The sequence below is a fragment of the Thunnus albacares genome, chromosome 5 (assembly GCF_914725855.1).
Source record: "Thunnus albacares chromosome 5, fThuAlb1.1, whole genome shotgun sequence".
In the NCBI taxonomy this organism is placed as follows: domain Eukaryota; kingdom Metazoa; phylum Chordata; class Actinopteri; order Scombriformes; family Scombridae; genus Thunnus; species Thunnus albacares.
The window spans coordinates 34,266,576-34,292,558 of NC_058110.1; the positions used below are offsets into that span (position 1 = coordinate 34,266,576).

Sequence of the window (25,983 nt, forward strand, 5' to 3'; positions counted from 1 at the left end):
TCAGAGGTCACTAACTGGCGGACCGCGGTCCAGGTACGGACCCAGAAGCTGTCCCATACGGACCCGGACCTACAGCCAAGACAGAAGGTTATGATTTAAAACCTGACGGGGCGCTTCTATTTTAATTGGCGCAGCTTCTGTCGTCTTTACGGTAGTGGTTTAGTGGATGAGGAAACGCACAGACTAATAGCATGCGAGTGAAGCCATACCACGTGATACCACTCAGCCAATCACGATTGTGCATTCCAATGAGGAAACATTGCGACTCCACAGTGCAGACAGATGATGGAGAGTTGGAGGTAAGACGGGTGAGACGGTTAAGGTTGAGAAAAAGACGAGTGAGACGGTTAAGGTTGAGAAAAAGACGAGTGAGACGGTTAAGGTTGAGAAAAAGACGAGTGAGACGGAGAAAGAGAGAAAAAGACGAGTGAGACGGAGAAAGGGAGAGAAAAATAAAGAAGAAATGGCGCTCTCCAAAAAAAGAAAAATGTGTAGCGAAAATAGAGCATTAGATCGATTATCAGTTTTCTTACTAACAGAACTCAGACAGTGGTTATAAATGGTCAAATATCTGAATCAGTTTCAATCATATTGTAAAATCATTGACAGTCTTATTCTGTCTCTTCTCAGTCAGTTGGATCAATCACATGAACTCATAACACCAGAGCTGTGGACTGGTGCGACAGATCTGTTTTAGATTCACATGTGTCCAAAACTAAAGAAATAGTAATCTCACCAAAACACACAGACAGTTCCAACAATCATTCTTGGCTTCAGTAAGTGTTGAACTCGTCCAGACCTACAAATACTTGGGAACTGTGTTTGATGACAGATTGAGATTTAGTGACAGTACAGATGTTATTGTGAAAAAGGCTCAGCAGCGTCGGTGCTGTAAACCAAACTCCATTAGAGTCGATCAGAGAATATTGACAACATTTTACTCCTCTTTTATTGAAAGTATTTTAACTGCTGGTTTACATTTGCCAAAAGGACAAGAACCCATTGCCACACGTTGTTAACTTCAGCTCAAAAATTATTAGCAAAACACAAAGATCCCTGTTACAGCTTAATACTGAACAAGTCCTCAACAAAGCAGAGAAGATTATCAGCAACCACACACGATGTCCTCTATGACTACTTTAACCTGATGCCATCAGGAATGTGTTTTATATCTCCTGCCTGAATACTTTCTGAATGCACTGTAATATGCAATTTAGTCAAATATGAATGTAATTTCTAGGAGACAGATTTGGCTCAAAGTGTAGAAGAACAATATCAAACAACATCTACATTCATGAAGACAGAATGAACATTTCAGAATAAGCAAGTAAGAAGAAACATGATCAGTTGTGTATCATCAGCATAGAGGTGAAAAATAGCATGTTTATAGTTAATATCTGCTTAAACAAAAAAAAAACATGTTAACCTGCACAGTACAGAATCCAGATCCAAATCCAAACATCATCATTTGTTTGCTGTGAGTGCAGAGTAGGTTTAGTCCGGATCCCTGCTGTCTGGATCCAGGCTCTGGTAGACGGAGTCTTCATACATGGAGACTGGAGGACAGTTCTCATAACTGACACATAACTGAAAATAAAACAGGAATGACATCAAACCTAAAATATAGCTGTAACCACGGTAACAGCCCAGATATTGTGTTCTTCATTTGTTTGCTGATATTTTAGTGATAACAACTGGACAGGCCAGAGGTCTATTAACAATAATTATGATTTTATTTAATTATACTTTTGTTCATACTAGTGAAGTAGTTGCAGACATGAGATTGTTTATTCCTAACTGCAAAAATAAAATGTATAAATGCCAACAGTAAGAGTTAACATGAGACATACAGAGTTAAAGGAAGTCACCTCCATGTTTCTGCTGTCTGAAGTTCCTCTGGTGTTCAAACCAGAGTTCCTCCTCTTCTTCAGTTTGTAGAGGAGCAGCAGAACAACAGCCAACAGCACAACAACCACAGGCACACATACAACCAGAGGCCAGAAGTAACCTGGGCGAGAGACCTCAGAGACGGCTGGAAAGGAAGAGAGAGAGAGAGACATGTAGTAGTTTAAAAGTCTGGGATCTTTTGTCTTGTATTAGAAGCTTAAGGTTCCCTGTGGAGTTTTTGACCACAAGTAGCTTGTTTTTACGTGTGGATCTATGTTGTGCACACGTGGTTGACGTGATACACAATCCTGCCAGTGGTTTCACATCATCCCACTGATCTACAGGATGCAGGAACCTGCCCAGAAACACAGCAATGCACCAACAAAAGCAGGAGAGAAGAAGACCACAAGCAATGCAAGATTTAAAATACTTAATATAATCAGCTTTACAAATATTTATGATTGAGGAAACATGTTCAACACTTATGTTGGACGTAAAAGATACACTCAGCATGTTTTGGTGAGTAACACTGAATATAAATATAACCTTGTTTACAAGAAAACTACACAGGGAACCTTTATCATAAATGAGATCTTCCTGTTGAAAAAACATCTCAGACTTTGATCTGAATGTTTCTTGACTTGTCATGTGCTGACATCACATGTTAATAATTATCTTACTTAGAAACGTAGGATGTGTTTAAACATAAGATGTGAAGATAACAAGGAAATTTATTGTAAAATTGAATGTGAAATGTTTTCTTCTAGGTGCTGAACTGTCTTATGTGCTGAAACACATGTTGGACCATCTTGTTATTCTTATTAGACAACGTTGTTATGCTGAATTTGACTGTTTTAAGAGGAAGTTTTGTTGCAGAGAGACAGTGATGGACAGATGGACAGACATGAACTGTCCTGTACCTGTAAACTGCTCTGTGGTTTCAGGGAAAGATGATGAAGGTGTGAAGCTTCCTGAACTGGAGATTAAACTCTGTGTTGTTGTTGGTGTGGAGGCTGATGGGACTGATGTTGGAGAAGGTCGGAGAGTCCGGTTTGGTTTTGAAGTGGTTGGAGCCGTGAACAATGAAAACACATTGAAACAATCAGATACTGAATCAATAATGCAGAGAAATGAGATGCTGCTCTAGACAGAAAGATCATATTGACAGCATCCATCACATACACAAGAAATACGCAGCATTAAATATGTTAATGAAGTAAATGATTAAGAATATTTTATGTGAGTTTGTTCTATTATTATTAAGTCTTGTTATTTGATTTTTGATAACAGAAGAGTAAGAAAATAACATCCACAGGTTGGTTTTCTGACATTAAACATAAAAGCACAAATGTCTGAAAAGGTTTTTAAAAATCGTACAAACTGATTGTTGTAAATTTAAAAACTAACATTATAAAGGCAACACATTTTATATCAGATTACTTTGTGACTCTACAAATGAGTTTCATCTTTAGAAACATTTTAGAGTATGATGTCTTGAACATTAAGGAACCTGAGGAACCGTTCTTCTCTATGTTACCTAATGTTAATAGAAATATAGAAAAGGTCCCAGGTTGGACAACTAGTATGACTCTGCCAACCTCAGCACTCCTCTTGTTGTCACAAATCAACTTCTGACTGTAACCCGAAAAAATGTATTTGTTGGTGTTGTGTCATTTCCATCGACTCTTTAAATGTTGTATTCAAAATTCATTTTTTAAGATCATTTTTGGACATTTTGTGGCTTTATTTGATAGTGATAGTGGAGAGAGACAGGACATGTGGGGAGTAGAGGGATGACATGCAGCAGACAGTTCGGCCAGCTGGGAATCAAACTGAAGACTCGCTGCTCAGGGTGTTAGTGTCCATGTGATAACCACTCAGCTATCAGGTCACCCCCAAAATTCATTCTTTCTTATTTTAAATGAAAATATGACAACTTTTCATAATTTAACCATCTAACAATTGATATTCATTGAACAGAATGTGGTCTGAAAATAAAATATAAAACTCACCATCGACAACAAAGATCGGGAACGTGTAGGATGAATCTGGAGACGAAGCTCTGCCGTAACCACACCTGTACCGTCCTGTGTCTGACTTCTTCAGCTGTGTGATGGTCACATAGAGTCCAAATGCAGATCCTTCTCTATATTCAATGCTGTATCTGCCATTCTGAGCTCTGTTCTCTTCTGTTTTAACCAGGATGTCTTCTTCTTTTTCACATTTATCCTTGCAGAAGAACTTCCTGCTTCCATAGACAGTATTGAGGCATCCAGATGTGACACTTCCTCCCACAGTTCTTGCACGGGTGAAACGAGTGTTTTCATCCAACGTTGCAGCTGAAAAGTTGAACAATCAACAGTTACTGTTTGTACTTCCTGTAAGATGCTGCAGTCTGATCACAATATTTCCTGCTTCACATTTACACAGATCCACAGAGTCACACTGGGAGCTGCCCAGTTCAACCACAGTCTGACTGCTGCAGTAATGATTTCATCCAACATTGATACACTGAGTCAATATATCATAAACGTCTCACATTCTTCCAACAATTAAATTAAATTCTATCTGACTTCATTTATTCTTAAGCTTCAAAATCATTAAATGGGATGAACATAGTAAATATATCAGGTTTTATGACTTTCAGTAGAAACTCACCATCTATAACTATGACATCAAAGTCACGGTAAGCATCTGGGGCTGAAGATCCACCCAAACCACATCTGTACCGTCCTGAGTCTGACTTGGTCAGCTGTGTGATGGTCACAGTCACAGATCTTCTTCCTGAAGATCCGTCTTTATATCTGATGCTGTATCTGCCACTCTGAGCTGTGACATCATCTGTTTTAATGAAAATGTCTTCTTCTTTACATTCTCCTTTACAGAAGAACTTGGTGCTTCCAGATGAAGTGAAAGGGCAACTCACTGAACCACTTCCTCCTTCAGCTCCAGCATAAAGGTTTATTGCATTGACGAGTCCAGTGTTTCCATCCTGCAGTGCTGTTGGAAAGATGAACAGTGAATACTGATGATCAATACTTTGTGTATTGTAGACTTACTGTAAACAGACTGCAGATTAATGAGGGCTAATCCATCAGTTCACAGAGAAGCAGAGATGATACAGAGGCAGCCATTAGCAAAGTTTTCACTGACTGTACAGCAGTTGCTGTTGTTCTACTTGTAGCTGCAGTTGTAGTCACAGTGTCTCTGTGTAACGTCTGTTTTTCAATGTTTTTCTTTCATACTTTCTAATATCAAACACATTAATGAGCAACAAATATTCATGATGTTCATAACAAGCTCTCTTAAATTGTTAACATTGCAGGGAAGATGATTGGAAAGTCACAAAAACAACTTTGCAATATATTTGACAGTGCTGCACACAGGAAGGCTAAACATATAACTGCAGATACCTCTACACTACACAACTACACTCAGAGACTGAGCTGCTCCCATCTGGCCGTTGATTCAGGGCCCCAAAGGCCAACCGGTACTTATACACAAAGTCTTTTATTCCTTACACAACACAGGCGTTGAACACAGAATGATGCATCAGGGAACACTTGTTATTTTATAAGATTTGCTCTCTGGTATTATTTATATAACCTATCTGCTGCTACCTGCCCATTTACACTATTGTATGTTGTATATTTTGTATGTTTTTAATGGTGTGTTGTGCTATGTGTAGTGTATGTACTTTTGCTTTATTGTGGGAGAAGCCGAAGACAAATTTCCACTGAAGTGGACAATAAAGTCAATCAATCAATCAATCAATTAATCAATATGTTTAGTTAAATTACAAGATTAGATTATAGAGATGTTGTAATTAGTAACAGAATATTTTAGAGAACGACAGGAAAACTAATTAACATGACAGCAACATAAAAACTTGTGTGATACAAATCTGACATTTGTTAAAATGAACACAATGAATGTCCAAAAGCAGTTTGTGCTGCAGCTTTACAGACACAGTCAGGTAATCAGTCCTCACCTGATAAGAAGCAGAAGAACAGAACATGGTGGATATTCATTCTGAGTTTGATCCTGATGCAGAAAATCATCAAACTGTCAGAGAACTGCCTCTATATGTCTGTCTGATCAATCAGGAAGTTGACGATGCTTTAAGTTAACACTCCTCTCTCTCTCTCTCTCTCTCTCTCTCTCTCTCTCTGCAACATGAGTGATCTAGAGGAATCATACATGTCTGACAAGTACAGTATTCAGGTGCTAGTCCACTGAGCAGTGTGTTAATCGAGTCACTAAGTCTCGAGTCCTCAGTGTTCGAGGTCGAGTCATCAAGGTTGAGTCTGAGTGGAGTTCCAGGATGGGCTCCGGTGCTCCACTCTGGCACAGTCAAAGAGCTGACATACAGATAAAAAAGGTCTATATTAAACATATTCATGATGCACTGATTGCAATTTTCTTGGCCGATTCTGATTTTCTTTCTTTCTTTTTTTTTCGGACTTAAAGGTATTACAAATTGCGAGCTTTGTGTCTTCTTCATTCACGCTAAAGAACTTCCATACCAACGACATGTGTGGTTGTTGCTGTCTGTGCCGCAGCTGCTGCTGTGTGCGTGACGTGAACCATAGTGTGGCTATGTGCAGAATATTTGACGGCAAAAAATCAGATATATATTACTTCTTTATCAATTAACAAGTTCAAGTCCTCGTCTTCAACTTCCGAGTCCGAATGCAGTCAATGCTCGAGTTCAAGTCCGAGTCGAGTCACGAGTCCTGAAAATCAGAACTAGAATCCAACTCAAGTCTGAGTCCTGGACTCGAGTACTACAACACTGTCACTGAATGATTTCAACACCAATAAAAGGATCTTAAAATTGACTCTACACATGCTGCTGCAATCTGAATGATCTGCAGTTTATTTATAACTTTCTTGGGTAGACCAGAAATGAGATCATTGCAGTAATCAAGCCAGCTGGTGATAAAAGCTTAGATGAGTGTCTCAGTATCTGCCTGGGAGAGAAACAGTTTCACTTGAACAATATGGGGATAAAAGGCAGTTTTAAAAGGCAGTTCAAAACAGTCTCAGCCGGACAGATGAGTCCTAAACCAATCTAAAACTGAGAGGATGAAAGCCAGATTAATTTTACTTAAAGAAAGATTTGAAATTGGCCCGAACTCATTTAGCACTGAAGGATCCAGGTTACTATCAGTTTTCAGTGGCAGGGGGAAACTACCAGTCAGCAGGGAGTGATTTACAATCACAAGCACTTCATCCTCCAGACCAGAGGTTGTCAACGTGAGAGGTGGGCCTCATTCTGTATTACATAGTTTATATTGAACCTGATTTAGATTCATGATAAAAACTGCTGTGAAGGCTCTTATATAATGATATATAATAATTAATAATATAATATTTCATAATAATAAAATAATAAATTATCATTTCAACTCTGACTGAAGATAAGGACACTTTACTTTAACCAGCTCCATTTAGGATCTATGAGCACCATATAAACATTTAGTGAATATTTCATACTTTCTAATATCAAACACATTAATGAGCAACAACTATTCATGATGGATGGTTCATGTTTTGTTAAGCTGAACTTTAGCTGAACTCTCGCTATCTGTTTTATACATCAGCAGTTTCATGATGAAGCTGCTTTGACTCTGTAACTGTGATGAAACTCTAAAATGAATTTGATTGATGTCAGGTTTAAATCATAACTCTTTTATTTTAAGCTAAAGGAAGTAAAGTTAAAAGTAAAGTGAATGTTCACAGTTTCAGTCAGTTTTAATTTAATGTTGATTTGATGTTGAGAAAACGATTCAGATCAGTTGAAAACATGTAGTCTTAAAATAGTGTTTTAGCTTCCTTTCGTTAGTATTTTACACATTGATGACACATATTCACACCTCTGTGGTTTCACCCTGTGTTTTAAGGTCATCAGATAAACATCAACAGCATATTCAGCAGCGTTTCACAGGCTGTTTCCGCAAAGAGAACATGGTCAAACCTTCACTAGCTTCAAATCATTCATTAGTAACAGCTCAGGGGTCTGTATCATGAAGAAAGATCAGCTAATGGGTGTCAATTTTCCAGTTTTACGCAACCGTCCTAACCTTTAACGGGTGTCGGTCACCATGGTGACGTATGCTCCAGAGCAGGTTCAGTTCAAACGTGTCAGCAGCACAAATACTGAAGAATTATCTTGCTGAAAAAGTGGAATCATCATTCTGAAACAAAATCCAGACTGGGAGCAGACAGACAGGCAGATAATCAGCTCAGAGGGTTGGAACATGATTACAAGCACAATAGACATGAGGCTGGTATAAATGCTAGGAAGCTAATGAGGAAATACGGAGCTGGTTCATAGGTGAGCATGGAAATCAGGTGAGCAGAGATGGTGGGAACACACTGAAGCTTACAACTGGGCAGATGGAGAATGACAAAGACAGGAGAAGAAAGTGACTGACAAACACTAGAAATGGACAGAATGTGAAAAATAATCAAAGTAGTTATAATCAATATTTCTATGACTCCAAAGTCTGATCTGTCAGTGTGTAATTGGTTGGTCGTGGCTCATTTTGATTCACTCAGTGCTCTCATAGCGTCGTCTTGGGACACAGCAGGCAGCTGTTCTCAGAGAAAAAGCTGTAAAAAGCCGCTGTACACTACCTGCTCAGCACCAAACAGCAAACACACACAGTTAGCTGTAGACTAGCTGGTGAACATAGTGGAGCATTTAGCAGCTAAAGAGCCAGATATTTCCCTCAGGAGTTGGCAGAGAGCAGAAACAGAGAGTGAATATTGGACAGAAACACGACTCCACATGAATGATAATGTTGCTCCGTAACTGCTGGATGTGGAAATAAGCAACTGTTTGCTAACAAGTTCAACATATCAACTTAAAAGATGATTTTATGTCAGTGTTGTGTTCACTATTTATTTCTGATGAAAACTAAACATCAGTTAATGCAGGTTTAAGTAAATTTTGCTGACAGTGCTGACAGTGCGAAAGACTTTTGACAACACTTAATAATCAATATATGTATAATAAACAATTATTTTTTGCTTCATTCACTCGTCTCTCCTGACTGAAATGCATGTGTATGTAGAGACATGACTGTAAACTCACAGTCTGATCCAGTCATGATGTGTTTGGTGATTTGCACTTGAAAAGGCTTTGAGGTTAAAGGTTTCTCTCCTCCTGGTTCAGGCCCAAATTAGATGATGCTCTGGGTTTTGGGATGAACAAAACATGTCAAGGGGTCAAGAGACACACCCTGCTTGGGGCCCTTAGTTTCTTGTGTCTTGGGTGTGACTCTCATGTACCATGCATGTGCGTGCAGATGTACATGTCGTAAAATGAATTTAATACCTTCATAGTTTTTTATTTTTTACTGTAATATATATATCCATTGGCATTTGTTAGCTCTATGTATAGACACCAAAGATTTTTTTCAAGTGGCCAACATCCCACTTTTAAATAGGAGCTTTTATTTTGAAATGGGTTTTGGTTTCTTTCCTGTAAATAACATTCAATGTTTTTAAAATGTTTTGACTTGTTGCTAGAGGAGAGAAACAGAAGTTCTGTGAATACTGTTAACCACATTCTCATGATTTATATCAAACATGAACCCACAGGCTGGTTTTAAGTGTGAAGCACGTTGATCAAACAGGAAGATACACACTTCCTGATTCAAGTTTCTCTCTGTTTATGCAAGTGCTGGGGGGGGGGGGGGGGGGGGGTGGGGTTAGTTGTGCTTTAGTAAAGTGGATCTGTTTAAAGTTAAAATGTCTAATGTAGCATTTTTGTGTTTTAGTAGAAGTATTTTAGAGCAGTGGCAGCTAACAAAGTACATTTACTCAGGTACTATAGTTAATTACAATTTACTTGTGTATTTCTATTATGTATTCCTTTATCCTTCTACTGTACTACATTTCAATACATTTATTTGACACCTGCTTGCAGATTACATCCATCTCCCAGCACCTCTAAAGCTCACTAATTAACATCTCGTTTTTATAAATCCGTACGGAAATTGAAGTGTAAAAACAAATTGTGGCTTCACAAGGGGTTATATGCAGAAATATCTCCTATGTACTATTATATTACATACCATTATTTCTATTTATGTTTCTGCCATATGTGTATCAATCTGCAGCTGAAAACACACAATTTACTCCTGTTTAAGTGATTTTTTTTTAGGAAATTGTTGTATCTGTTCTAGGAAATGACTGAGCCTCTTTGAAAAAAACGAAGCTATACATTTGTGACCTGTATTTGAGGCCCTGTTTACACTTGACATTAACATGTGTCTTGAGTGATCCAATCACAACTGGGCTGCTCTAAGTACAGGTGTGAATACACCCAAGATGCATTGAGATTAGGCATGGGAATTGATAAGATTTTATTTATACCAATGACGTGATCGATTCTACTTATTGGTCCAATTCTTTATCAATTCCCTTATTGATTCCTCATCAGTTTTATGTGTGGAAAAAAAGTAGATCTACACAGGTTTTCAACGTCAACGCAAATGTATTATTATCTCTGAGTCTGAACACAGTGCAGAAACAGAATAAAAGAATAAAAAATGCTGGCTTCGATAAAAGAAATAGGTAAACTTGGAGGCATATGACTCTGATGGACTGGACAATTTGGCCCGTCATCCTGAAAAACAAACACCCATTGCTCCAAAAATACAAACTGTGATTTTGTTGGAGTTCAGTGACTGCTGACTGCTAGTCAGCACGTCCACGCAATTTTTAGGAATTTTTTTGCAGACTGGTGATGTTACTGTTAATATTGTTAGAGTAGTGTTTCAGTAGTGTGTAATAATTACTAAGGAACTGTGTATATCACAGACTTCTCTCTGCTGTGTCAGGGTTTGAGGTGGGGACAAAATTACTACTGTGGCAGGAAGCTTTAAACTGAGTTGGCCCACTCTAGGATAGCTGGGATTTCTGTTCTTAGCCTTTGTGACGGCCAGATGACCTCAGGAGAGCTGATTAAACAGAACCCTGCTCTCCATGACTGTAAACTGCCACACTGATAAATGTGAGCATTGCTCATTTTCCTGTGGACTTCCTGGATCACGCTGGAGCACCTTTAGTTGATTTTACTGTGGATTTCTATAACAAGTTTGATCAAGTTGAATTGTCTGAATTGTCACTAGGCGCTTTTTCATTGAAAAAAAGTAGCTAAGAAGGTCTTAAAAGTCATCAAATCTAGCAAGAAAGTTACGTTTGCCACACTGACTACACTGACATGTTCCTGCACATGCTCAGTGGCGTCTCTCTCAAACATGACATTTGGTGACAAGAAGCAAAATATAGAAAACTATCATCTATTTAAGGCAGAAAATGCAAGATTCATGACATGTTGCACTATCCTGCAACACCTCACGTACAAACAATAGTGTCTGTTGCACCACTGTTACACGCTGCTGTGGACAGAAGAGTTTTACCATGGTGAGTTTATACATATTAACCTGTACAGTCAATATACACCTTTATTATTATATATTTATTTTATTTCTGTTTGTAACTACATCTTGTTTTATTTATTTTATTACTTCAACAGGAATGCAGGGAGACTGAACAGGAAGGATTTGATCACACAGTGTGACTTGTTGCTCTGCAAGTATGACGATAAAGTGTCTGTATGTGGAAGATTTAGATGAGTTGAAACTGATGCAGCAGCGACCTCTAGTGACCAGAATCCAGATTACAATCACTGACTGTCTCCAAGAAATTACATTTATATACCTGACTCCATTTAGCATTTATGAACAGTATATCAACATTTAATCAATGGTTTATAACACACCATAACACAGTTATAAGCAGATATATTTATTATTATATAATAATAATTATCACCCACCCCCAGAACTCAACAATATCATTGGTCGAGATCATCTCCCCACAGCCTGATTCATCCAATGATTGTACAACATTCATTTGAATCTGCTCACATTGTCTTGATCTGTCTGAAGCACAGAGACTATAGAGACATTTTCTATGTTTACCTTTATATGTTTTTTCAACTATTTTAAGGTCTTACATCCCTTCACCCATATTATCAAACTGTTGAGTCCTAGCATCAAATCCCAGTCTTTCACACATCTCTCACCTATTGCTAAAAAAAAAGTAAGCCATTGTAAAGCTTTACTCATATTGTGGTCCCTCTTTATTCACCTTATATTGTCTCTGCTTTTTGCTCTTTGTTCCCTATGACCTGTAGAAATGTTGGAGTGACCTAATGATTAGAGGGAGCAGTAGAAATGCAATGAGGGCCTTGAATTTTGTTGAACATAGACTGACTGTGACTCACTTTGGGTCTTAATGTTTAGAGAAGAAAAACTAGATCTACAAATGACACCTTCACAAGGAAAAAAACGCATGGATGCTACATATGCAATTTCAAGTTGCGGTCTAACATAATGTATTGGGAGACAGCTTCCAATATTTTTAAGGTTGATTTACAGCCTTTATTATAGCTATTACTTTTTTAAAATAAGCATGTGTTGCACATGTCAATATGTATGATAACAAAAAACACTGTCATGGCAGCATCTCACAAAAAAAAACAACAACAAATGAAGTCGTCAGCCCTCACAAATAAGTATATATCACTTTTTTAATGATGCACAGCAGCAAAAAAGGGTTTCAGCCCTAGGCTTTCCTCAGCATTAGGATGGAACATAGGATACAACAAACATACATTTTTATCACCATTTGATTTGATATGTAGCCCCAACACCAATATGTTGTGCATCAAGACCTAAATACAATAGCTCTTTGTAGCCTCAAGCATCCTATAAGTGGCAGGTTCTGAAGAATGATGGCAGTGTACACACAATATATAAGAAATATGCCTCTGAAGAAGAGTGTCAGACGGATATGTTGGATAGTTGCTTGTAATTACTGTCAAATACTATGTATATACAGTAAATCTCATACATTAATTGGAAAAGTCTGTAGACAGTTGCTTGTAATTACTTTCAAATAATGTTTATATGAAGTAATGATTATTGAAATTATGTTCTAATATGCCATTTTCACACGATCCTATTTTTTGTACAGTATAAAACCAGTATTTACTGTAAATAGATGAGACAATCACATACAATTAAAGCCTAAAGCTCTCAAGACACCTTTAATGGGTGTTCAAGGAGGATAATTTGAATATAATTTTACGTAATTTTTTTGCCCGAGAGCCTGTAAGACTCAATGGGGCCACGGCCGGGGGGCCTGAACAGGGGCCTTGACTTGTTCTTGTTCTTCTTGTTCTTGTTCTTCTTGTTCTTGTTCTTGTTCTTCTTGTTCGTCTTGTTCTTGTTCTTCTTGTTCTTCTTGTTGTTTATATTCTTGTTCGTGCTCTTCTTCTTCTTCTTCTTCTTCTTGTTCTTGGTGTTGTTCTTGTTGTTCTTGTTGTTGTTCTTGTTGTTCTTCTTGTTCTTCTTGTTCTTCTTGTTCTTGTTCTTCTTGTCGTTATGTTCTTGTTCGTGCTCTTCTTCTTCTTCTTCTTCTTCTTCTTCTTCTTCTTGTTGTTCTTGTTCTTCTTGTTGTTGGTCTTGTTGTTCTTGCTGTTGTTCTTGTTCTTCTTCTTCTTCATGTTGTTCTTGTTGTTGTTGTTCTTCTTCTTCTTGTTGTTCTTGTTGTTGTTCTTGTTCTTCTTGTTCTTCTTGTTTGTGTTCTTCTTGTTCTTGTTCTTCTTGTTCTTCTTCTTCATGTTGTTCTTCTTGTTGTTCTTCTTGTTCTTGTTCTTCTTGTTGTTCTTGTTCTTGTTTGTGTTCTTCTTGTTCTTGTTCTTGTTCTTGTTTTTCTTGTTCTTCTTGTTCTTGTTCTTCTTGTTCTTGTTCTCTTTGTTCTTGCTTGTGTTCTTTTTCTTCTTCTTCTTGTTCTTCCTCGTGTTCTTGTTCTTCTTGTTCTTCTTGTTCTTGTTCGTGTTCTTCTTCTTGTTGTTCTTCTTCTTCTTGTTCTTCTTCTTCTTGTTCTTGTTGTTGTTCTTGTTCTTCTTGTTGTTGTTCTTGTTGTTCTTGTTGTTCTTGTTGTTCTTCTTGTTCTTGTTCTTCTTGTTGTTATGTTCTTGTTCGTGCTCTTCTTCTTCTTCTTCTTCTTCTTCTTCTTGTTTGTGTTCTTCTTCTTGTTCTTCTTCTTCTTGTTCTTGTTGTTGTTCTTGTTCTTCTTGTTGTTGGTCTTGTTGTTCTTGCTGTTGTTCTTGTTCTTCTTCTTCTTCATGTTGTTCTTGTTGTTGTTGTTGTTGTTCTTGTTGTTCTTGTTCTTCTTGTTCTTCTTGTTCTTCTTGTTTGTGTTCTTCTTGTTCTTGTTCTTCTTGTTCTTCTTCATGTTGTTCTTCTTGTTGTTCTTCTTGTTCTTCTTGTTGTTCTTGTTCTTGTTTGTGTTCTTCTTGTTCTTGTTCTTGTTCTTGTTTTTCTTGTTCTTCTTGTTCTTGTTCTCTTTGTTCTTGCTTGTGTTCTTTTTCTTCTTCTTCTTCTTCTTGTTCGTGTTCTTCTTCTTGTTGTTGTTCTTCTTGTTGTTCTTGTTCTTGTTCTTGTTGTTGTTGTTGTTGTTGTTGTTGTTGTTGTTCTTGTTCTTGTTGTTGTTCTTCTTGTTGTTCTTGTTCTTATTGTTGTTCTTGTTGTTCTTTTTGCACTGAGCTAACATGTCACACAGTAATGTCAGGCCAGATTCTGGTATTTAGCCTGTCACTTGCATGAAATTGACAAAAAAGCAGGTCAGCTCAGCTCAGCTCAGCTCAGCTCAGCTCAGCTCAGATCAGATCAGATCAGACTCTGGTATCAGACTCTGGTATCAGATTCTGGTATCAGATTCTGGTATTTAGCCAGATTCTGGTATTTAGCCTGTCACTTGCATGAAATTGACAAAAAAGAAGCTCAGCTCAGCTCATTAAGCAGATTGACATCACCTGGACTCCCTCATCCTTCAACTCTATGTTAAAGTGAGCTAGAGTGGAATTGAATTATGGTACAGGATAAAGATATGAAGCAAATTTGTACATGAGAGCAACATTATGAGGGGCACTGTAGTGAGCAGGTATCAAACACACAACCTTGTCATCTAAGGGGTAGCTAATCATGAGAATAGTGTTCTAAACCACTGAGCCAACAGACATTCCCAGTAAAGAGAGGAAAAAATCTCCTTTTTGATGATGAAAATGTATTTGTCTCAAACCAGAGCTTAAAGCCCAGAAATTTGTACATCATTAGTGAAAACAAGACTAGTTTAACATGAGAATGAATGATATGTGTAAAAAGTGTTTAAAGGAAGAGAGAATCTGTAAGTTTAAGAAACTGGAGTGAGAAGAGACACACATCCTGCAGACTGTATTGCAGTCAATGAGAACATGACAGGGACTCTCTATCAATTAAGGTTCAGATCTAAAAACTATAAGTCCTATGTGAAATGTATTTACATTTTGAGAGAGAGGAGGCTTGTGGCAACATACTGAGGCAAGATATGTGCTTGAGGAGTTAAAATTGTGGGAGTGACAGCAGTTTAGAAAAACATTTCTGGTCTAAAATTATCTGTGCTCTCCACTGTGCCTGATCACATGACACACTGGTGAGACCTGAAAAAGTCTGAAAAACCCCTGACTTTGGGCTTAAATTGATGAAAAACTACAAAAGATATCACTAAACAATCTGATAACTTTGAAAGTTCAAAGTTTTGTGAACATTTTACAGTTTGAATGGCATCTGTACAATAAGGGACTTCTGAGCAGTTGAGTGTCAAAGTGACCAAGGTTCCAACTCAGTTGGACGGTTCGTCCCATAGACTGCCATTATAAATTTTAATGTTTTAAAAAATTATATAAAATCGCTGAAACATGTTACATTTCAGAAAAATACAAGCACACATCTGCTGAATGAGTTGCACAGATTGACAGTTGAATGGTTTTTATAGCACAAAGTATGCAGCAGTTGAAATGCGGCAAAAAATGTACGGAAGACGGAATAAGAATAAAGACTGAGAAGAACAATGATTGCTTCCAGCAATCACACAATTATCATTTCAACTCTGAAAATAAGGACACTTTACTTTAACCAGCTCCATTTAGGATCTATGAGCACCATATAAACATTTAGTGAATATTTCATACTTTCTAATATCAAACACATTAATGAGCAACAACTATTCATGATGGATGGTTCATGTTTTGTTAAGCTGAACTAATTAAATGTTTTCTTCCTCTCACTCTCGCTATCTGTTTTATACATCAGCAGTTTCATGATGAAGCTGCTTTGACTCTGTAACTGTGATGAAACTCTAAAATGAATTTGACTGATGTCAGGTTTAAATCATAACTCTTTTATTTTAAGCTAAAGGAAGTAAAGTTAAAAGTAAAGTGAATGTTCACAGTTTCAGTCAGTTTTAATTTAATGTTGATTTGATATTGAGAAAACAATTCAGATCAGTTGAAGACATGTAGTCTTAAAATAGTGTTTTATCTTCCTTTCGTTAGTATTTTATACACTGATGACACATATTCAAACCTCTGTGGCTGCACTCTGTGTTTTAAAATCATCAGATAAACATCAACAGCACATTCAGCAGCGTTTCACAGGCTGTTTCCATAAAGAGAACATGGTCAAACTTCACTAGATTCAAATCATTCATTAGTAACAGCTCAGGGGTCTGTATCATGAAGAAAGATCAGATCAAACATGTCAGCAGCACAAATACTGAAGAATTAGCTTGATGAAAAAGTGGAATCATCCCTCTGAAACAAAATCCAGACCGGGAGCAGACAGCTTCTACTTCTACTATAATCCACACCTCCATTGTTTTATGGACTATGATTATCTGGACATGCCATACGCTATCATCAGTGTTTCACTATTGCTGTTGCTATTTTCTTTCATTTACTTTCTCCTCCTTTATTCGCTCCATTATTGAAACTCTAAACTCAGCATACGTATGAATGAATGCTACCATATAATGTTTTTTTTCCCTTTGGCATGTACCTCCCATTGAATCTACAGGCAGCCAGGGATCTAACATATTTACAAAGAAACTTTTAATTAATGTGCAGTATTCAATGTGCCACCAATATAGGTACTTTATACGTGTTATATTTGCATAATGGATATTTATCCCTCTGCTTTAACACTATTATAACTACTAATAACGTTGCTACTACTGTACTACTATAGTTTTGCAATGATTTCTCTGGCTCTCAGTTTGCATCATATGTGTTCCTCCTTTATTTGACAGCCTTCCTAAAACATGTTCATTACTTGACCACCAGAGGGCAATGTAAGCTCAAATGATCTCTGTTTGACTGTTACTGCATCCAATCCTGCCCACAAACATCCGGGTCAGTTCAGTTGAGCAAATTCAACTTGCCTATAACTGGTTAAGATGTGTAGGGGGTAGAATATGAATAACTTGCATACTGTCAGTTCAGTCTTGCATACATTGTTTGACAAGCAACTATGGTTACAAGACTCTAAACCAGTTAGAGAACTGCTCTTCAACATGTATATTTTGCTTGTTCATTTTCATATTATAAATATTTGCACTTTATCTACTTCAGCTATGTTCACAGTGCTCTCAAGGACAGGTGTTCCCTTGAGAATGTTTTTTTCCATGTGGGTGACAGCACTGTCAGGTGGGGCTGGGCGATATGACCAAGATCTCATATCCTGATAACGATCCCTATCCCGACATAACACATTTGAATTCAATGTATAAATAGATGGTCGGCATAAAGCCGCCTCCGTATGTGCTTTTACAGCATGCTGGCGGAGGTCAAACTGATTAGAGCTGTAAACTCTGCCATGAGGGAGGACAAAGACGTTACTAGGACGAGGGGAGGACATTTCTCTTCTTTGATAACATGAAAAGTTAAGTTAGACTTTTCTGTTGGCTTCCTGACTCATTTAAAAAAAGACTAGAGAAAGAGAGAGAGAGAGAGCGGCTCTGGTCAAGTGAGCTAAAGAGTAAATGAAGAGAGGGAGGGCTGGTAGTGAGAAAGCAGGTGAATCAGATCAATAAAACTTTATTTTCTGATTGTTTCACAGCAGTTCCTCTAAATCACAAACACACCCACACCGACACACACCTCCGCTCAACCCTGCAGCTGTAGCAGAGACTCTCACACACTGAGCTGAAATTAAAAGAGTGCACATACATTTGGTAAATAACATCAATAAATACAGTCTCTATTGCGTTTTGCCGTCATTTATGGTTGTCGCTGCTTCTCTCCTCTTTCTCAGTGCGGGCGGGGCTCAGCCCTCCGCATATGACATAACAACAGAGCGTAATATGAAACGATAGACATTTTTCTCTCGTCACACGATGTATATCGTCATTCGCATATCTTTTCTATTATTTTTATTTCTGTTGGATGGACTGCACTGCGCTTTCCAAATGAATCGGCGCAAGATGATGGAAGCGGAGGACAGCAGCGACGCAGAGCGACTGTGTTTCTGCTCTGAGCTCTGACGCTCTCAGCTCTGCTGTTAAATGTTGTGAAGTCATTGAACTCCTGTTGAAACAGACATGTACCAGCGTCTCTGCGTCTCCTCCTCTACCGTCCAGTGTGATCAACTCTCCGGCTGGCAGCGCTGTCAGCAGCCTGCAGGAGAGACGCTCCGCGGTGCTTTTGGATGTTATAACTGAACTAATACCAGGATACAAGCTTTTTATTTCTCTGATGTTTTCACATCACAAACGATGAACAACAGCATTAAAACACGAGTCTTGCAGGTAAAACATGCGACTCATGCAGCTGATGATGATCAGTTCTGCAGATCCTCTGTGTTGCAAAGCTGCTGTGCTGATCCAGTTTGACCTGCTGTGTGTCTGTGGTCACCCGCCTTCCTGCTTCACTGCCTTGAGTTGAGATTGTCAACTAGAAGTCTGTTTATTGAATTTAAAAGTAAAACTGTCTTTCACTCCACCAGCCTGTCTGAGTGTCTGCATGAGGGTTCTGCTTCCTGTTGTCTAAACTGGTTTGTTACTGTACAAACTGGCCAAATGTAGACGATCAGCACGTCAACCATGAAAATGGAGATGTGAAACCGCATATTAATTGTATGATTTAAGAGTATCAGAGGAGGTTTTCTGAATAAAGAGACTGGGTTCCTGAAGCTCCACACTGTCAGCCAAAGAAACTGAGTCCTTTAAGTGAATTTAGGAAGAGTTTCATAACAACTCAGTAAAGTAGTTTTGATAAACCTCATTAAATATTCTCATAAATATCACAATATAAAGTGACACTTGATTACAGGCCAGAAAATGTATGATGCAACATGTGATGTCAAACAGGAACAGGTACAGCTCAGATTAACAACCTGCAGCGTTCAAAACAATTTGAATCAAATGTTAAAGCTCTGTGTGTGTTAAGTGTCTTTACGACCACTAGGAGGCACCAGAGTCAGGCACTTTTAAATTTGACACATACTGGCTGTAAAATGACTCACTATGGTGGACAGACCTTCCTAGAGTATTACTGCTAGAGCAGCAGTCACTTCCTGTCTAAAGAGGTTCACATTCATCTCCTCTTATTTTGATTATGTAAGATTATTTTGTGTAGATTTTTCATCAGTCTTTAATACAATGCAGCCACACACACTAATAAAAAAGCTCAGATCTTATTTCCATTTAGATCAGAGGTCACTAACTGGCGGACCGCGGTCCAGGTACGGACCCAGAAGCTGTCCCATACGGACCCGGACCTACAGCCAAGACAGAGGGTTATGATTTAAAACCTGACGGGGCGCTTCTATTTTAATTGGCGCAGCTTCTGTCGTCTTTACGGTAGTGGTTTAGTGGATGAGGAAACGCACAGACCAATAGCATGCGAGTGAAGCCATACCACGTGATACCACTAAGCCAATCACGATTGTGCATTCCAATGAGGAAACATTGCGACTCCACAGTGCAGACAGATGATGGAGAGTTGGAGGCAAGACGGGTGAGACGGTTAAGGTTGAGAAAAAGACGAGTGAGACGGTTAAGGTTGAGAAAAAGACGAGTGAGACGGAGAAAGAGAGAAAAAGACGAGTGAGACGGAGAAAGGGAGAGAAAAATAAAGAAGAAATGGCGCTCTCCAAAAAAAGAAAAGTGTATAGCGAAAATAGAGCATTAGATCGATTATCAGTTTTCTTATTAACAGAACTCAGACAGTGGTTATAAATGGTCGAATATCTGAATCAGTTTCAATCATATTGTAAAATTATTGACAGTGTTATTCTGTCTCTTCTCAGTCAGTTAAATCAATCACATGAACTCATAACACCAGAGCTGTGGACTGGTGCGACAGATCTGTTTTAGATTCACATGTGTCCAAAACTAAAGAAATAGTAATCTCAACAAAACACACAGACAGTTCCAACAATCATTCTCGATCAGAGAATATTGACAACGTTTTATTCCTCTTTTATTGAAAGGTCTTTAACTGCTGGTTTACATTTGTCAAAAGGACAAGAACCCATTACCACATGTTGTTAACTTCAGCTCTAAAATTATTGGCAAAACACAAAGATCCCTGTTACAGCTTAATACTGAACAAGTCCTCAACAAAGCAGAGAAGATTATCAGCAACCACACACATGATGTCCTCTATGACTACTTTAACCTGATACCATCAGGAATGTGTTTTATATCTCCTGCATGTAAAACAAACAGAAGGAAGTTTTTTTTCCAGAAAATCAGACTTGTGAATTCTAGAAATGACCTTCATATACGACTAAACTGTTTCACAGTGACGTTGTGTTATCAAACATAATCTCTGCCTGGATGATGTTCACAGTAATGAATGAAACTACATTTCTATGTGTCTCTGCAGTGGGAGGGAGGAGGTCGGGGTGGATGGGGGCCTACAAGATGCAGGACTCTGACAGCAGAGACCCGGGTTCACATCATGAGTCCTGTGTGTGTTCAGGTTTGGTTCAGGTTAGTGAAAGATGCTGCTGTGGCTTAAATGTACATAAACATGTGGAGCTTCAAGTCACTGCAGACTTTTTTCTGTATTAAACAGAGACCAGGATCTTTCTCTGACCTGAACCAAGTGCTGCCAGAGTCTGAACACAACCACAAACACTTTCATACTGCTGGAGTTTCTACCAGCAGAGATTTTACTGCAACATCAGATATTTTGGTGGAAAAAAACAACCAGGTACGTTGTCTCTGAACATTTCACTCATATGTTCAGTATCAACATTTTTGCAATTTAAATACAAAAGTAACAAAAGAAAATGTAGTCAGTAGACCATTGTAGAAGATGTGATGAAGCTTTGTTTTGATCAGAAAAATTAAAAGTTAAATTTGACCCTAACACAATAGGAGGGTTAAATGATTTTAGCATCAGGCTGCAACATAACAAAATGTGAAAAAGTAGAGTCTGAATACTTTCTGAATGCACTGTAATATGCAATTTAGTCAAATATGAATGTAATTTCTAGGAGACAGATTTGGCTCAAAGTGTAGAAGAACAATATCAAACAACATCTACATTTATGAAGACAGAATGAACATTTCAGAATAAGCAAGTAAGAAGAAACATGATCAGTTGTGTATCATCAGCATAGAGGTGAAAAATAGAATGTTTATAGTTAATATCTGCCGATTAAACAAAAAGAAGAAAGTAGAACAAACTGGAACCTTGCAGCACATGTTAACCTGCACAGTACAGAATCCAGATCCAAATCCAAACATCATTTGTTTGCTGTGAGTGCAGAGTAGTTTTGGTCCAGATCCCTGCTGTCTGGATCCAGGCTCTGGTAGACGGAGTCTTCATACATGGAGACTGGAGGACGGTTCTCATAGCTGACAGATAACTGAAAATAAAACAGGAATGACATCAAACCTAAAATATAGCAGTAACCACGGTAACAGCCCAGATATTGTGTTCTTCAATTGTTTGCTGATATTTTAGTGATAACGACTGGACAGGCCAGAGTTCTATTAACAATAATTATGATTTTATTTAATTATAGTTTTGTTCATATTAGTGAAGTAGTTGCAGACATGATATTGTTTATTCCTAACTGCAAAAATAAAATGTATAAATGCCAACAGTAAGAGTTAACATGAGACATACAGAGTTAAAGGAAGTCACCTCCATGTTTCTGCTGTCTGAGGTTCCTCTGGTGTTCAAATCAGAGTTCCTCCTCTTCGTCTTCAGTTTGTAGAGGAGCAGCAGAACAACAGCCAACAGCACAACAACCACAGGCACCAATATAGCTGAAGGCAAGATGTAACCTGGGTGAGGGACAAATGCGTTGAGTTGGGAAGGAAGAGAGAGAGAGAGACATTTATTAGTTTAAAAGTCTGGGATCTTTTGTCTTGTATTAGAAGCTTAAAGCTTCCCTGTGGAGTTTTTGACCACAAGTATGTGGTTGTATTTCTGTGTGGATCTACGTTGTGCACACGTGGTTGACGTGATACACAATCCTGCCAGTGGTTTCACATCATCCCACTGATCTACAGGATGCAGGAACCTGCCCAGAAACACAGCAATGTACCAACAAAAGCAGGAGAGAAGAAGACCACAAGCAATGCAAGATTTAAAATACTTAATATAATCAGTTTTACAAATATTTATGATTGAGGAAACATATTCAACACTTATGTTGGACCTAAAGGATACACTCAGCGTGTTTTGGTGAGTAGCACTGAATATAAATATAACCTTGTTTACAAGAAAACTACACAGGGAACCTTTATCATAAATGAGATCTTCCTGTTGAAAAAACATCTCAGACTTTGATCTGAATGTTTCTTGACTTGTCATGTGCTGACATCACATGTTAATAATTATCTTACATCATTAGAAACGTAGGATGTGTTTAAACATTAGACGTGAAGATAACAAGGAAATTTATTGTAAAATTAAATGTGAAATGTTTTCTTCTAGGTGCTGAACTGTCTTATGTGCTGAAACACATGTTGGACCATCTTGTTATTCTTATTAGACAACATTGTTATGCTGAATTTGACTGTTTTAAGAGGACGTTTTGTTGCAGAGAGACAGTGATGGACAGATGGACAGACATGAACTGATCTGTACCTGTAAACTGCTCTGTGGTTTCAGGGAAAGATGATGAAGGTGTGAAGCTTCCTGAACTGGAGATTAAACTCTGTGTTGTTGTTGGTGTGGAGGCTGATGGGACTGATGTTGGAAAAGGTCGGAGAGTCCGGTTTGGTTTTGAAGTGGTTGGAGCCGTGAACAATGAAAACACATTGAAACAATCAGATACTGAATCAATAATGCAGAGAAATGAGATGCTGCTCTAGACAGAAAGATCATATTGACAGCATCCATCACATACACAAGAAATACACAGCATTAAATTTGTTAATGAAGTAAATGATTAAGAATATTTTATGTGAGTTTGTTCTATTATTATTAAGTCTTGTTATTTGATTTTTGATTATAGAAGAGTAAGAAAATAACATCCACAGGTTGGTTTTCTGACATTAAACATAAAAGCACAAATGTCTGAGAAGGTTTTTAAAAATCGTACAAACTGATTGTTGTAAATTTAAAAACTAACATTATAAAGGCAACACATTTTACATCAGATTACTTTGTGACTCTACAAATGAGTTTCATCTTTAGAAACATTTTAGAGTATGATGTCTTGAACATTAGGAACCTGAGGAACCGTTCTTCTCTATGTTACCTAATGTTAATAGAAATATAGAAAAGGTCCCAGGTTGGACAACTAGTATAACTCTGCCAACCTCAGCACTCCTCTTGTTGTCACAAATCAACTTCTGACTGTAACCCGAAAAAACATATTTGTTGGTGTTGTGTCATTTCCATCCACTCTTTAAATGTTGTATTCAAAATTCATTTTTTAAGATCATTTTTGGGCATTTTGTGGATTTATTTGATAGTGATAGTGGAGAGAGACAGGACATGTGGGGAGTAGAGGGATGACATGCAGCAGACAGTTCGGCCAGCTGGGAATCAAACTGAAGACTCACTGCTCAGGGTGTTAGTGTCCATGTGATAACCACTCAGCTATCAGGTCACTCCAAAATTTCATTCTTTCTTATTTTAAATGAAAATATGACAACTTTTCATAATTTAACCATCTAACAATTGATATTCATTGAACAGAATGTGGACTGAAAATAAAATATAAAACTCACCATCGACAACAAAGATCTGGAAAGTGTCAGATGAATCTGGAGATGAAGCTCTGCCGTAACCACACCTGTACCATCCTGTGTCTGACTTCTTCAGCTGTATGATGGTCACATACAGTCCAAATGCAGATCCTTCTGTATATTCAATGCTGTATCTGCCATTCTGAGCTCTGTTCTCTTCTGTTTCAACCAGGATGTCTTCTTCTTTTTTACATTCATCCTTACAGAAGAACTTCATGGTTACATAGACAGTATCGAGGCATCCTCTTGTGATATTTCCTCCCACAGTTACTGTACGGGAGAAACGAGTGTTTTGACCCAACGTTGCCGCTGAAAAGATGAACAATCAACAGTTACTGTCTGTACTTCCTGTGAGATGCTGCAGTCTGATCACAATATTTCCTGTTTCACATTTACACAGATCCACAGAGTCACACTGGGAGCTGCCCAGTTCAACCACAGTCTGACTGCTGCAGTAATGATTTCATCCAACATTGATACACTGAGTCAATATATCATAAACGTCTCACATTCTTCCAACAATTAAATTAAATTCTATCTGACTTCATTTATTCTTAAGCTTCAAAATCATTAAATGGGATGAACATAGTAAATATATCAGGTTTTATGACTTTCAGTAGAAACTCACCATCTATAACTATGACATCAAAGTCACGGTAAGCATCTGGGGCTGAAGATCCACCCAAACCACATCTGTACCGTCCTGAGTCTGACTTGGTCAGCTGTGTGATGGTCACAGTCACAGATCTTCTTCCTGAAGATCCGTCTTTATATCTGATGCTGTATCTGCCACTCTGAGCTGTGACATCATCTGTTTTAATGAAAATGTCTTCTTCTTTACATTCTCCTTTACAGAAGAACTTGGTGCTTCCAGATGAAGTGAAAGGGCAACTCACTGAACCACTTCCTCCTTCAGCTCCAGCATAAAGGTTTATTGCATTGACGAGTCCAGTGTTTCCATCCTGCAGTGCTGTTGGAAAGATGAACAGTGAATACTGATGATCAATACTTTGTGTATTGTAGACTTACTGTAAACAGACTGCAGATTAATGAGGGCTAATCCATCAGTTCACAGAGAAGCAGAGATGATACAGAGGCAGCCATTAGCAAAGTTTTCACTGACTGTACAGCAGTTGCTGTTGTTCTACTTGTAGCTGCAGTTGTAGTCACAGTGTCTCTGTGTAACGTCTGTTTTTCAATGTTTTTCTTTCATACTTTCTAATATCAAACACATTAATGAGCAACAAATATTCATGATGGATGGTTCATAACAAGTTCTCTAAAATTATTAACATTGCAGGGAAGGTGATTGGAAAGTCACAAAAACAACTTTGCAATATATTTGACAGTGCTGCACACAGGAAGGCTAAACATAGAACTGCAGATACCTCTACACTACACAACTACACTCAGAGACTGAGCTGCTCCCATCTGGCCGTCGATTCAGGGCCCCAAAGGCCAACCGGTACTTATACACAAAGTCTTTTATTCCCTACACAACACAGGCGTTGAACACAGAATGATGCATCAGGGAACACTTGTTATTTTATAAGATTTGCTCTCTGGTATTATTTATATAACCTATCTGCTGCTACCTGCCCATTTACACTATTGTATGTTGTATATTTTGTATGTTTTTAATGGTGTGTTGTGCTATGTGTAGTGTATGTACTTTTGCTTTACTTTGGGAGAAGCCAAAGACAAATTTCAATCAATATGTTTAGTTAAATTACATTTAGTTTAGTTAAATTACAAGATTAGATTATAGAGATGTTGTAATTAGTAACAGAATAATTTAGAGAACGACAGGAAAACTAATTAACATGACAGCAACATAAAAACTTGTGTGATACAAATCTGACATTTGTTAAAATGAACACAATGAATGTCCAGAAGCAGTTTGTGCTGCAGCTTTACAGACACAGTCAGGTAATCAGTCCTCACCTGATAAGAAGCAGAAGAACAGAACAT

At 37.9% G+C, this 25,983-nt stretch overlaps 1 protein-coding gene across 1 annotated transcript; it reads right to left on the bottom strand.

Annotated features, from left to right (window-relative positions):
* On the bottom strand, window positions 1-25,983 carry LOC122982316. Its single transcript, XM_044351503.1, has 8 exons — window positions 25,957-25,983; window positions 25,420-25,504; window positions 24,641-25,036; window positions 23,995-24,321; window positions 21,953-22,095; window positions 21,561-21,671; window positions 19,515-19,568; window positions 1-69 (listed from the first exon to the last, which is right to left on the bottom strand). The coding sequence occupies exons 1-8, from the start codon at window positions 25,981-25,983 to the stop codon at window positions 1-3; spliced, it is 1,212 nt and encodes a 403-aa protein (XP_044207438.1).

Coding starts and splice junctions, on each gene's coding strand:
- LOC122982316 (XM_044351503.1), bottom strand. CDS start 25,983: ATGTTCTGTTCTTCTGCTTCTTATCAG. Junction 22,096..23,994: donor CCAGATCTTTGTTGTCGATG/GTGAGTTTTATA, acceptor TCCCTCACCCAG/GTTACATCTTGCCTTCAGCT. Junction 19,569..21,560: donor AAAACTACTCTGCACTCACA/GCAAACAAATGA, acceptor TCTTGGCTGTAG/GTCCGGGTCCGTATGGGACA.